Source organism: Mixophyes fleayi, chromosome 1, assembly GCF_038048845.1.
Source record: "Mixophyes fleayi isolate aMixFle1 chromosome 1, aMixFle1.hap1, whole genome shotgun sequence".
Taxonomy (NCBI): domain Eukaryota; kingdom Metazoa; phylum Chordata; class Amphibia; order Anura; family Limnodynastidae; genus Mixophyes; species Mixophyes fleayi.
This window is the reverse complement of record NC_134402.1, coordinates 462457807-462472828: the sequence shown is the minus strand read 5'-3', so window position 1 is coordinate 462472828 and position 15022 is coordinate 462457807. Positions and strand designations below refer to the sequence as shown.

General features: G+C 48.0%; 1 protein-coding gene across 1 annotated transcript in view; it reads right to left on the bottom strand.

The window, feature by feature from the left end:
- The window catches only part of LOC142103376 (talin-1-like), a 33263-nt gene that overhangs the window by 13503 nt on the left and 4738 nt on the right, over positions 1 to 15022 (bottom strand). Inside the window, exons 2-4 of the mRNA XM_075187441.1 lie at positions 3586 to 3756; positions 924 to 1021; positions 42 to 171 (exon numbers count right to left, since the gene is read on the bottom strand). Coding sequence (XP_075043542.1) covers positions 42 to 171; positions 924 to 1021; positions 3586 to 3715 — 358 coding nt within the window. The 5' untranslated portion in view covers positions 3716 to 3756. The remainder of the gene's footprint in view (positions 1 to 41; positions 172 to 923; positions 1022 to 3585; positions 3757 to 15022) is intronic.

Sequence of the window (15022 nt, the reverse complement as noted above, 5' to 3'; positions counted from 1 at the left end):
GTCATCCCTTACCGATACGGGCACAGATTGTCATCACTTACCGATACGGGCACAGATTGTCATCAGAAGGTCACTCATGGTCTTGGAGTCATCAACCATGACGGTTTTCACCGTACCATCCAACATGCGGATTTTCAGAGGACGCTGTTTCTTCCTATATTCCAAGGTGTCCTGGGGGGGCAATAAGAGGAACACGGACACAACAATGATACAGGGCACAAGGACAGTACAAAAGGGTAAAGGTCTGAAAGGTCACATGGTGATGAATGTGCGACTCAGGGACAGGACAGAAGGGTAAAGGTCTGAAAGGTCACATGATGATGAATGTGCGACTCAGGGACAGGACAGAAGGGTAAAGGTCTGAAAGGTCACATGGTGATGAATGTGCGACTCAGGGACAGGACAGGAGGGTAAAGGTCTGAAAGGTCACATGGTGATGAATGTGCGACTCAGGGACAGGACAGGAGGGTAAAGGTCTGAAAGGTCACATGGTGATGAATGTGCGACTCAGGGACAGGACAGGAGGGTAAAGCTCTGAAAGGTCACATGACAATGAGCGCACGACTCAGGGACAGGACAGAAGGGTAAAGGTCTGAAAGGTCACATGACAATGAGCGCACGACTCAGGGACAGGACAGAAGGGTAAAGCTCTGAAAGGTCACATGACAATGAGCGCACGACTCAGGGACAGGACAGAAGGGTAAAGCTCTGAAAGGTCACATGGTGATGAATGTGCGACTCAGGGACAGGACAGGAGGGTAAAGGACTGAAAGGTCACATGACAATGAGCGCACGACTCAGGTACAGGAAGCAGGTGTAAGGGACTAAACGTTCACACGACTGACGCATGGAGATGGGACTTGTACGGACAGAAATAGAGGAATACACTGGTTATTAAGGAGAAGATAGAAGGAATCTCTCACCCCGTTGCGCAACATGTAATAATCTAAAGCTTTCCCAGCCTCCAGCCAGATTCCTTTCTTCGGATCTTCATCAGACAAGAAGAGGCCAAAGTCGTTTGCTGAGGACAAAATAAACAGCTTAGACTGAGAAACCAAGAGACATCATAACTATTTGAGGGAGATTCAACTAGCCGTGAGGTTCTGCAGTAATCTGGTTATGGACACATTACCGCTGCTCGTAGAGCAAGATCTTACCGAACGTCACGCGGTAATACACCACATGATGATACTGCAGCACTTTGCCGCTAACTAAAAATCCCCTTTATGTGTTGCATTAATGAAATAGCGACCTCCACAGCCCCTCACGGAGTGACTTCACACTAGCGACCTCCACAGCCCCTCATGGAGTGACTTCACACTAGCGACCTCCAGAACCCCCCCTCCCCCCCCCACGGAGTGACGTCACACTAGCGACCTGCACAGCCCCCCACGGAGTGACCTCACACTAGCGACCTCCACAGCCCCCCATGGAGTGACGTCACACTAGCGACCTCCACAGCCCCTCATGGAGTGACGTCACACTAGCGACCTCCAGAACCCCCCCCCTCTCCCCCCCATGGAGTGACGTCACACTAGCGACCTGCACAGCCCCCCACGGAGTGACGTCACACTAGCGACCTCCAGAACCCCCCCCTCTCCCCCCCCACGGAATGACGTCACACTAGCGACCTCCAGAACCCCCCCCTCTCCCCCCCATGGAGTGACGTCACACTAGCGACCTCCAGAACCCCCCCCTCTCCCCCCCATGGAGTGACGTCACACTAGCGACCTCCAGAACCCCCCCCCCTCTCCCCCCCCCACGGAGTGACGTCACACTAGCGACCTCCAGAACCCCTCCCTCTCCCCCCACGGAGTGACGTCACACTAGCGACCTCCAGAACCCCCCCCCCTCTCCCCCCCCACGGAGTGACGTCACTCCGTGGGGGGCTGTGCAGGTCGCTAGTGTGACGTCACACTAGCGACCTCCAGAACCCCCCCCTCTCCCCCCCCACGGAATGACGTCACACTAGCGACCTCCAGAACCCCCCCCTCTCCCCCCCATGGAGTGACGTCACACTAGCGACCTCCAGAACCCCCCCCTCTCCCCCCCATGGAGTGACGTCACACTAGCGACCTCCAGAACCCCCCCCTCTCCCCCCCATGGAGTGACGTCACACTAGCGACCTCCAGAACCCCCCCCTCCCCCCCCCCACGGAGTGACGTCACACTAGCGACCTCCAGAACCCCCCCCCCTCTCCCCCCCCACGGAGTGACGTCACACTAGCGACCTCCAGAACCCCCCCCCCTCTCCCCCCCATGGAGTGACGTCACACTAGCGACCTCCAGAACCCCCCCCTCTCCCCCCACGGAGTGACGTCACACTAGCGACCTCCAGAACCCCCCCTCTCCCCCCCCACGGAGTGACGTCACACTAGCGACCTCCAGAACCCCCCCTCTCCCCCCCCATGGAGTGACGTCACACTAGCGACCTCCAGAACCCCCCCCCTCTCCCCCCCATGGAGTGACGTCACACTAGCGACCTGCACAGCCCCCCACGGAGTGACGTCACACTAGCGACCTCCAGAACCCCCCCCCCTCTCCCCCCCCACGGAGTGACGTCACACTAGCGACCTCCAGAACCCCCCCCCCCCTCTCCCCCCCATGGAGTGACGTCACACTAGCGACCTCCAGAACCCCCCCCTCTCCCCCCCCCATGGAGTGACGTCACACTAGCGACCTCCAGAACCCCCCCCCCTCTCCCCCCCATGGAGTGACGTCACACTAGCGACCTGCACAGCCCCCCACGGAGTGACGTCACACTAGCGACCTCCAGAACCCCCCCCCCCCCTCTCCCCCCCATGGAGTGACGTCACACTAGCGACCTCCAGAACCCCCCCCCTCTCCCCCCCCACGGAGTGACGTCACACTAGCGACCTCCAGAACCCCCCCCTCTCCCCCCCCCATGGAGTGACGTCACACTAGCGACCTCCAGAACCCCCCCCCTCTCCCCCCCATGGAGTGACGTCACACTAGCGACCTGCACAGCCCCCCACGGAGTGACGTCACACTAGCGACCTCCAGAACCCCCCCCCCTCTCCCCCCCATGGAGTGACGTCACACTAGCGACCTCCAGAACCCCCCCCTCTCCCCCCACGGAGTGACCTCACACTAGCGACCTGCACAGCCCCCCACGGAGTGACGTAACACTAGCGACCTCCAGAACCCCCCCCCCCTCTCCCCCCCCATGTAGTGACGTCACACTAGCGACCTCAACGGTTACCACAAAGAGACGCTGTAGTAGTGCTATGCTGTATAGTCTACTGAATGATTATTACATACAAAGGATTCTCTTAGTAGAGGTGTAATAATGCCATACACCACACTCTGTTGTAGCCTCGTCGTCTTGGTGTATAAATGTTTTCTACAAGGCATGATGCACTCTGACAGCTATGTTTAGTAATGTCAGAAAGGTGGACAACAAGTGTTACCGGCCACCCACAGCCTTGGATGTAACAGAGGCCACGATATAAATAGGGCACAATGTCACTTTAACAGCTGACATGTAGATAAAGACACAGGAGAGGGGGTCTTTTACAATCATATTCCAGCAGACTGATAATCATCCCACCAATATGAGACTCACGTTGGCCAATGTGCGCTTCCGGAACCCGTTCCCGTATGATTCGACAGGCGTCATAGATCATGGTGGACGGCTCGAACTGCATAGTCTTTACCACATTGCCAATACTGATCTTCAGCGATAAGGCCACCATGGCTGCAAGAGGGGTGGGGGATCTAATCTATTGGGAGACACCTAAAAACAGACAAGAGATTATTATTACTTTACAAGGTATAATTATTAAATTTATATTATACAATCCCTCTATATTTGACGCATTTAGAGTGAAGAACAATTGTTTGTAAATCTATTCCAGACAAGAGGTCACACAATTCATTAGAGTATTAGTAGTGGTTTGTTATGGTCACATGATTAGTAATGTTGTGCAGCCGCCATAATTATCATATAATGGGACGATAACTCGCTATGTAACAATCTCAGAATGGCCACAGTCTTTCCACCGTTCTGACCCCAGAAGAAGCATTTTATTTGCCCCCTCTCAGTACTCCGGGGGCCAGTTTTCTGCTGATCAGCTGTGAAACGAAGCAACGAGCGGAAGACCACACATTCTATTCCACTGGCCACAACATCACTGCTATTGCTTGATGAGTGTTAGCTCGTTGCTCCCAAGCACAAAAACTGATCTATAAATGAGAAATTCCACCAGGAGATACAAACCACGTCACTAAGGGGTGGTCTCTAGAACATAGTCCTCTCTACCTAGAACTAAGATGCTTATATTCCAGTACAGCACTCACATAGCGGAGGTAGAGAGCAGGAGATAGGCTGCTCTACGTATGCACAGCACCAAGAGGCATCGCTTCAGCTAACGTATAAGTCTATGATGGACACATGATGTAATGGGGGAGGTCTTTACCACCTAATAATATCACAACACAATGCTTTAATAATGTCTATAATGAGCTCCAAACTCTAATCACTGAAATGTGTGAAAAATTGGCCCAACCATTATTAAAAATTTATTTATATAGCGCCAGCATATTCCGTAGCGTTTTACAACCATAAAATTAATATACAAAGTAATACTCAAGCAAAGAGTCCGAGTATCTGCGACACCAATTCTAGAATGCACAGAAATACGGACAACCTCATGCATATGGTCATGGCATTACCCTGGTATTCTGGATCCCACACAGACCAAATATTTTTACAGCACTCCCCCATCCAGTACACCTGTACCCAGTGCCACTCCCCCATCCAGTACACCTGTACCCAGTCGCACACCCCCATCCAGTACACCTGTACCCAGTGCCACTCCCCCATCCAGTACACCTGTACCCAGTGCCACTCCCCCATCCAGTACACCTGTACCCAGTGCCACTCCCCCATCCAGTACACCTGTACCCAGTGCCACTCCCCCATCCAGTACACCTGTACCCAGTGCCACTCCCCCATCCAGTACACCTGTACCCAGTCCCACTCCCCCATCCAGTACACCTGTACCCAGTCGCACACTCCCATCCAGTACACCTGTACCCAGTCCCACTCCCCCATCCAGTACACCTGTACCCAGTCGCACACCCCCATCCAGTACACCTGTACCCAGTGCCACTCCCCCATCCAGTACACCTGTACCCAGTGCCACTCCCCCATCCAGTACACCTGTACCCAGTGCCACTCCCCCATCCAGTACACCTGTACCCAGTCCCACTCCCCCATCCAGTACACCTGTACCCACTCGCTCCCCCCCATCCAGTACACCTGTACCGCGTCCCACTCCCCCATCCAGTACACCTGTACCCACTCGCACTCCTCCATCCAGTACACCTGTACCCACTCGCACTCCCCCATCCAGTACACCTGTACCCACTCGCACTCCCCCATCCAGTACACCTGTACCCACTCGCACTCCCCCATCCAGTACACCTGTACCCAGTCCCACTCCCCCATCCAATACATCTGTACCCAGTCCCACTCCCCCATCCAGTACACCTGTACCCACTCGCTCCCCCCCATCCAGTACACCTGTACCCAGTAACACAACGGTATACCTGTATCACGTACAATACGACCACCAACCAAATAGCTAACAGGTGAAACCAGACCGGTAAAGCCCATATGTAGAATATAATATTATTATATATATGTGTAAACAGAGCTCAGTGAAGGGAGAGGTAGAGTCTGGTAAGTACAGAAAACAAACGCACTGAGAACACAACATATACAATAGAACATAAAGATATTAGAGTACACAGCGACAGATATCAGAATATAAGATACCAGAGGACATACACATTGGCGGAGTACAGAGGAGATCCCTCAGATTCCTGACATGTCCATATATAGTGAGAAGTATAAGAGCAGCTCAGAGTGAGGGGGAGGGAGACGGTCTAATCACTTCTGTCCAAACACTTCCCAGACTCCATTCCAGACAACACACGGGGAACATAAGCACAGGGAACATATAACAAATGTGGGCAGCACAGTGGCCTAGTGGTTAGCACTTCTGCCTCACAGCGCTGGGGTCATGAGTTCGATTCCTGATCATGGCCTTTTCTGTGAGGAGTTTGTATGTTCTCCCCGTGTTTGCGTGGGTTTCCTCCGGCGGTCTCCGGATTCCTCCTACACTCCAAAAACATACTAGTAGACCCTAGTCTCTCTCTCGTTCTGTCTGTCTGTGTCTATGTTAGGGAAATTACACTGTAAGCCCCAATGGGGCAGGGACTGATGTGAGTGAGTTCTCTGTACAGCTCTGCGGAATTAGTAGTATAAATAACTGATGATGATGATAGAGAGACAGACATTATACACTGATCAGCCACAACATTAAACCCACTGACAGGTGAAGTGATTAACATGGATTATCTGGTTACAATGACACCTATCAAGGGGTGGGATATATTAGGTAACAAGTGAACAGTCAGTTCTTGAAGATGATGTTTTGGAAGCAGGAAAAATGGGCAAATGTAGGGATCTGAGCGGCTTTGACAAGGGCCAAATTGTGATGCTTAGACGGCTGGGTCAGAGCATCTCCAAAACGTCAGGTCTTGTGGGTGTTCCCGGTATACAGTGGTTAGTACCTACCAGGAGTGGTCCAAGGAAGGAGAACCGGTGAACCGGCGTCAGGGGCCTGGATGCCCAAGGCTCACTGATACACGTGGGGAGCGAAGGCCCCCGTCTGTGCTACAGTAGCTCTTCTGGGATTGGACCAAATTGCTGAAAAAGTTAATGCTGGCTATGATAGAAAGGGGTCAGTGCACACAGAGCATCGCAGCTGGCGGTGTAGCTGCAGACCGGTCAGAGTGCCCATGCTGACCACTATCCACCACCAAAAGCAGTCTGCTGCTGGGAAACCTTAGGTCCTGCCATTCATGTGGATGTTACTATGACACATCCCACCTACTTACACATTGTTACAAGCCAAGTGCACCCCTTCATGTCAACGGTATTCCCTGATGGCAGGACCTACTTTCAGCAGGATAATGCACCTGCTACACTGCAAAGATTGTTCAGGAATGGTTTGAGAAAGAGATCAAGGTGTTGACTTGGCCTCCAAATTCCCCAGATGTCAATCTGATCGTCTGTGGGATGTGCTGGGAGAACAAGTCCGAGCCATGGAACCCCCACCTCACAACTTACAGGATCTGCTGCTAACGTCTTGGTGCCAGATTCCACAGGACACCTTCAGAGGTCTTGTGGGGTCCACGGGTCAGAACTGTTTTGGTGGCACAAGGGGTGGTGGCAGGTGGTTTTAATGCTGTGGCTGATCAGTATATACACATCTTCCGTCTTGCATACCAAACAACACACACGTTACACACAGGGAACATACAGAGACAGTCATTGTATACACATCATACATAACTTCCTATAATCTATTTCAGCTACACTGACAAGTGAGAAAATAGGATTTTACACTTAGTAAACATGAATGCTGTAATTCCATTGGGGACACTGTGCACATTGCAGGAGGCGTGCGCACGTCATCTGACCTTGGCTCCTCCCCCTCTATACCCTTCTCCTATTAGGCCTCAGTTTATGTTTAACCAAGACCCACAAAAAGGCGTCAGAGGGAAACAGAGAGGAAAACATCCTCCTCCTCCTCCTGAACACAGAACACAACATGTCACAGGAGACACTACCAGGGCGTCAGAGGTGGGCGCCTGGTGTCCCCGATGGACTAAGAGAAGTGGATTTAACAGAGGATATTTATACTACTCTTCTCCTACATCCAATGGGGGCGGGGTCTCAAAGCCGCCATCACGGGAGGGAACGGTCAACAGAAGCAGCACAAAGCACCCGTCTCCTACAACTGGCATCCCTGGACGGGGCCATTCCCCATCAAATCAACACCATTTTAGAAATAATTCTACCTTACATTCTCTAGTTTCAATTAAATGTGGCATGATACATGCTGCCGTGGGTGTAAATCTTAGGCTGATACGTGCGCTGGTCCGGACGTTATATGCCTTTAAAGCTGCAATTCTTTAACAAAAACTGTGCATTTAATTTTATTTGGAGGGTTGGACAAGGTCTCGTTGTAACCCTCTTTTTATGGTATAACACCGCAGTACGTTTCAATGCAAAATTGTACAATTTTTAAAATCTAAATTTTGCTTTTCTCAAAAATTCATATTCTTTATTTTTGAAAAATTAATAAAAAAAAATTAACTTTGGGGATTTATTAACAGTATGAACAATTTGAGATGTCTTTCAAAAATGAATATAAAAATGGCTTTTTGAGAAAATGAGACCTTGTCCAACTCTCGCTCTATCAGCTGAGCTACACATGCAATTTAAAAGATGTTAAAAGCAAATTTTTCATTAAAAATTGCATCTTTAAAATGCATAGAGTCCAGTGCACATATCAGCCTTAGATTTGGGAGTTTTATTTACACCCATGGCAGCATTTATTATACCAAATTTCATTACAATCTGAAACAGTCAGCTTTAAACCCTGTGTTGATTTGATTATGGAATAACCCAATGCAAACACATGGTTCACATCTTACACTGTTCTACAGGTTCCAAGGACCACGTAGCCGCCCAACACAGCTGGTCAGTCAAGGTGCCATGAGGGGCCAACCAGGAAGCACTCGCCCACCTTGTTGCTGCCCTACCACAACCCTGATGAATTATAGCCATAGTCACCCTCTTGTGCGCATCAAAGAGAGCCAAAGAACCTCAGTCTTGCGCATGTCTTGGGTCCTACGCACATAATTACGCAAAGCTCTGACCACATCCAGAGAATGAACTGAAGCTTCATGCTCTGGTCGGGGCAGGAAACCACTTTGGGAAGGAAGAAGAGTTTTGAGGGAATAACCGCCCTATCCTCCTGAAAAACACAAAAAAGAGGATACATGCAAGACAGAGCTGCGAGCTCCGACATTCTTCTAGTCGTAGAAAAGGCCAAAAGGAAGACAGTATCTATAGAAGGTATTTTCAGACCACAGAGTCGAAGGGTTCAAAATGGTAATTCTGCAAAGTGTTCAAGACCAAAATTTAAATCCTAAGAAGCCGATGGAAGAATATACAGAGGCTGCACATAAAGCACCCTGCAAGAATATATGTACATCAGACAGCAAAGCAAGTATTCTATGAAAGGGCACCTGAACTTTAAGCGAACTAAGGGTCAAACCAGCATCTAGTCCATCCTGTAAGAACAGAAGCAACCTGGATAATCGAAAAGCAAAGGGAGGGAACCTGTTCCTTTCACACCAGACAATATACGCCCTCCAAACACGATGATAAATTTTGGCCGAACCACGTGCTCAGAGAAGCCCTTAGCTCGAAGGATCACGGCTTCAACAGCCAAGACATTAAAGCCAGATGGTCTAAAGGGAGATGAAATAAATTGTCCTTGAATTAGCAGGTCTGGCCGAATCAGCAAACTCCACGGTTGACCCACCGCTATGGAGAGAGTGTTAGTGTACTAAGGCATCTAACGACAATAGGGTCTTCTCTCATCACCTTCTTCAAGACCCTCAGAAGAATGGTTAGTGGAGGGAACAGGAAAACAAGGTGAAATCGCATGGGAACAGACATCCCATCTATCAAGACTGCCCTGGAATCTCTTGTCCTGGAGCAGAAGAACTCAATGTGACCGGATGAGCTTACTTTGCCACCTGGTCTGTAGGGGGAAAGGAGGAATGAAGGGATGTCCTTCTTGCACGTTTTATCTTGGTTTCCTTCTCACTGTCGGTAGCCGACCATTACTGACCACTCACCAACTGCAAATGCCAACTTATCACTAGTTGTAGGAGAATCCCGCTGCCACCACTAGGCTCCTTCAACGACACCTGACATCACTTACTTCTGGGGTAGCTGGTATAGCTGCTGCAGCGCCTCTGCTGTGGGCTGGCTGGTACCTCCTGACCGCTTACTATTAAATCAGGGCTGCAGGACAGTGGGCAGAGCGTTGACACAGATACGCTGGGTTCAACACAGGACAGCCGGGGAACTGATTAGAGTGTAAGCTCTTATCTGTTGGTCACAGGATACAGCAGTAAATAGGCGTCGGGCAGAATTTTCAAGCAGTAATAGTTATTGCTCAAGGGTCCTGACAAGGACCTTTACATACTAGTTAATGGTATTATTCAAACAAGTTCTCAGATACAGGATGGAAAAACTACACGGGAAAGAAAGGCAACGACCTCCTGCGGTGCATTCAGGCTAACGATATGTTGGTCACTACTGAGATAAAGACTAATTAGCAGGCCAATAGCCTGCCTTCAAAAGTTACAAAAACAAATATCCTCCTACATGGCATAAAGCCTCAGAAATCAATACACTTCCAAAACAAAATAACAACACAATATCAAAAATCAGTACATTTACAATGATATACAGTGGCGCACTGCACTACTAATTAAAACAAATATCTACTGTGACAGGATGGACCGCCTATGCCTCCCTGTCTGTTGCTGGGATTACTTTACCACTGTTCCCTTTCTTTATCCCAAATGCGCCCTCTTACCGCAGTAGGAGGGGCTTACATATACTGCCACCACTGGACACTTTACATTTACACCACACATATCTACATTTAATACACAGTTACACTTAGTCGGCTGTTCTGAGTTTGGGATTCAGTATTCCGGTACCAACGCTCTGCCCGCTACCCAGCAGCTGTGGTCAATATGATAGGCCAGGGGGAACCATCCACAGCAACCCTGATCTACAGGAAGAGGTCAGGGGTACCAGCCCAGGTGCCCAACAGGGGGGGGGGGTTCACTAGCAACGAAAGTTACCCAGAAGGAGGCGGTTCTAGGTTCCACTAAGGAGCCTGGTGGTTGCAGAAAGCTCCTCCTATTGCGGTTAGAGGGGCGCAATTTGGGATAAAGAAACGGGACGGTGGCAAGGCACATCCAGCCGGTCCCCCAGCAACATGGACTGGGTGGTATAGGAGAACCACCCTGGCACACTGGAGATACTCAAACCACCCTGGCACCAACAATCACTACATGGTCAGACTCACTCAGATCCCATTTCTTCCCCATTCTTGGTCTGAACAACAACTGAATCTATTGACCATGATTTTATGCACCGACTTGTTGCCACATGATTGGCTGATTACATACACTACACCCCTTAAAAATTAGTGCGTTTGGCCATTTCAGCCACACTAATTGCCAACAGGTACATAAATTTGGTCAAACAGCCAACAATCTCCATAGTCACATTGCAGTAGAACGGGTCGTTCGGAAGAGAACAATGACTTCAACATGGCTCTGTCATAGGATGCGACATTACCAACAGCACAGTGTGTCCGGCCCAGTCACTTGTGAGCTTCCCCGGGTCGACTGTGTGTGCTGTTAGTGTTACACATATATACAACAGATAGCGATAGATACATACACACACTAATATATATATATACACACACACACACGCCTCACACATATATACATCATATAGCGATAGATACATACACACACTATATATATATATACACACACACGCCTCACACATATATACATCATATAGCGATAGATACATACACACACTATATATATATATATACACATATACACACACACACCTCACACATATACACATTATACATGTACTCGGTTTCCCTGTGCTGATGCGGGAATCTCCAATGGAGCAGGGATGGATTTCATAGAACAGCAGAGAGTAAATTATTAGTAGAAGTACATGAAATATACACGTAGCTAGTCTGACACATCCGTCCTATATAGCGCTCCCTAGCAGTGTGAGTGACTGCAGCCATTCTGCAGGGGTTGTAAGGTTATTCCAAGGACCCAGCACTGAGAATATTATACCTACATCAGCCCTTTCCTCCACTGAGACCACAACACCAATCATTTATATTGTACAATAATAGGAACTTTAACATGGAGATAACACCTGCTCATTATACAGATGGAAGACCGTCTCTATAAAGCTCATGGACATGGAAGAACCAGTCCTCTGCTCTAATTAAAGCCAATGGACATGATTACACAGAGTGAAAGGATAGGAGTGATGGACGCTTGGATGTGGAGCCCTCACTGGTCTATGACAAGAGGAGTATCGCAGGCTGGATGTATGGAAACGACGCAGGAGACCAATCTGGGGCCATTACGTTCCCAAGAACTGACCAGTTGCTATGAAGTAATGTTATAGGTGGTTCATTACCTGCCAAGAGGGAAAGGAAACAGCACCTCATGGGTTAAATCCCATCTCCTCAGAGGACAGAACCAATCACCTTGTCATCGTTCCCTCTATTCACTTCTCATTGGTCTTCTTTGGACCTTACAAGATATTTCGGCGCCTGGTGTGATCAAGAGAAGAACATCTAGGGGAGGTACTAGGGAAGGTCACGATAAGGGACCCCACCAACCAGAACCCTGCACCTCTCCCCTGGGTGGTCACCATCACTGTGGGGTTTAAAAGGCAGAACCTAATATTAGTCACAGTCTGCAAAGGGACTGTGTAGAATTACTCTTCATCGTTATTCCTGTGGGGAACTCTACTCGTTCTATCGGGACTGTTACTGGTATATTGGTACTGCGCAAAGCACGTATCCTGTTCTTAAGTATTATCGATCTGTGTGTAGGGTGCAAAATAAACCATCCATTTCATTTGCTCGATGCCTGGGTGATTAATAGAACCCCGTATCCTCACACCGGACATACATCCGAGTATTATTACACAGTCCCAGGACTGATGACCTCCCATCAGGCTGGACATACATCCCGAGTATTATTACACAGTACCAGGACTGATGACCTCTATGCTATGACTAGTGACAGAGTATCACAGGCTGGACATACATCCCGAGTATTATTACACAGTACCAGGACTGATGACCTCCCATCAGGCTGGACATACATCACGAGTATTATTACACAGTCCCAGGACTGATGACCTCTATTCTATGACTAGTGACAGAGTATCACAGGCTGGACATACATCCCGAGTATTATTACACAGTACCAGGACTGATGACCTCTATGCTATGACTAGTGACAGAGTATCACAGGCTGGACATACATCCGAGTATTATTACACAGTCCCAGGACTGATGACCTCTATTCTATGACTAGTGACAGAGTATCACAGGCTGGACATACATCCCGAGTATTATTACACAGTACCAGGACTGATGACCTCCCATCAGGCTGGACATACATCCCGAGTATTATTACACAGTCCCAGGACTGATGACCTCTATGCTATGACTAGTGACAGAGTATCACAGGCTGGACATACATCCCGAGTATTTTTTTTATTCTGTGGTAAGAAGAACAGGACGTCCACAGGCCGCAGATAATCAGCACTGGCAGGAACCAGACAGACACGGGCTCTCTCCATCCAGAGACATAACGCCATAATCCTCTGTAGTCTCTCTATTCCTAGGTGTGATATAGACAGAAGATAACAGGGACCTTAAAGTGCATCAAGGCGTCATATATACAATGATATCTACACGAATATATGCCTTATTAGTAGAAGTGAAGCCAGAAGTTTACTCAAAAAATGGGGCACAGAGAACTCCCTTATGTTTACTAGTGTGATTGTTTTTAATATGGCACATCTTAATGATATTAAAATGTAATATTTATTAAATTGTAATAAGATATTAAAAGAACCAGCGAAATATACATTAAAAAAAAGTGCATGTAAATAAACAAAATGTGCACTTAAAATTACCGGATGTTCTTCAGTTGTCTCCAAAATTATCTGAGGATTTTATATTTGAAATATTGTAGTCAGGTGGACTACATTGTTACCTACACTAATATAGACCAATCATACATTATAACACATCTGTAATAACTGCACTATATACATTGTTACCTACACTAATATACAGACCAGAAGTATTAACACACAGAATACTCTATTCCGCTCTATACTCTGATTATTTTTAGCTCTTTGGTGAAATTGGGTAAAATGTAGAAGATCACAGCAGCCAAAATCTGAAAATTAAGTTTTATTCTGTTATTATCTTCTTTTCTGACCAAGGTTACACTGTTTTGTTTGTTGCTAGTTACTATTTATTCCGCACCCCCCTCGGATCCCGTCTCCGGTATTTATTCCGCACCCCCCTCGGATCCCGTCTCCGGTATTTATTCCGCACCCCCCTCGGATCCCGTCTCCGGTATTTATTCCGCACCCCCCTCGGATCCCGTCTCCGGTATTTATTCCGCACCCCCCTCGGATCCCGTCTCCGGTATTTATTCCGCACCCCCCTCGGATCCCGTCTCCGGTATTTATTCCGCACCCCCCTCGGATCCCGTCTTCGGTATTTATTCCGCACCCCCCTCGGATTCCATCTACGGTATTTATTCTGCCCCTCTCGGATCCCGTCTCCACTCAGTACTCTTTTCCCTTCGGTGTATTTTGGTTTTTACGACCTGCTAAGTTACAACATACCTGAGTGAGTAAATAACCCCAGGCATACATTCTGCTACTAGAGACACACCCGCATGTTAACACACGTGTGTCATACAATCACTCTGAACTCATTGTGACTGGATCATTTATAAGTAACTTATGGTATAAATTTATTTAAAGGAAATAGCGCAGTGCGCTTATTTATATAATTGCAAATGAACTTATTTTTTAAATTGTGTATATTTTTTAAGGTAATTATCTTTGTTTCTGAGACTAGGGGAAGAAATTTGTTTTGTTTTAACTTGGCTAGAGGAAATGCATTATTCTGAGGTATATATCCAATACAATGCGTCTTTGTTTAGGAAATCTTGTGTATCTTGGGGTAAGGAAATGCTTTGTTTGGTGTTTTGCAACTTTTCTTGAGGAATTCTTTTCTTTGGAGGAAATGTGTATTCTGCAACTGCCTTAAGAAAAGACCCATGTTAACCTCATGTTAATTAGACCTTTTGATGTGAGTGTCCAACACCCCATAAGGGAAAGGAAGGGGTAATTAGACTGCTGTCAGATGTCCTCTGTGTCCAAAATAAGATGCAGAAAATCACAGCAAGTTTTAGGATATAACAGATAACTGTAAATATTTGTAGCTTTGCATTGC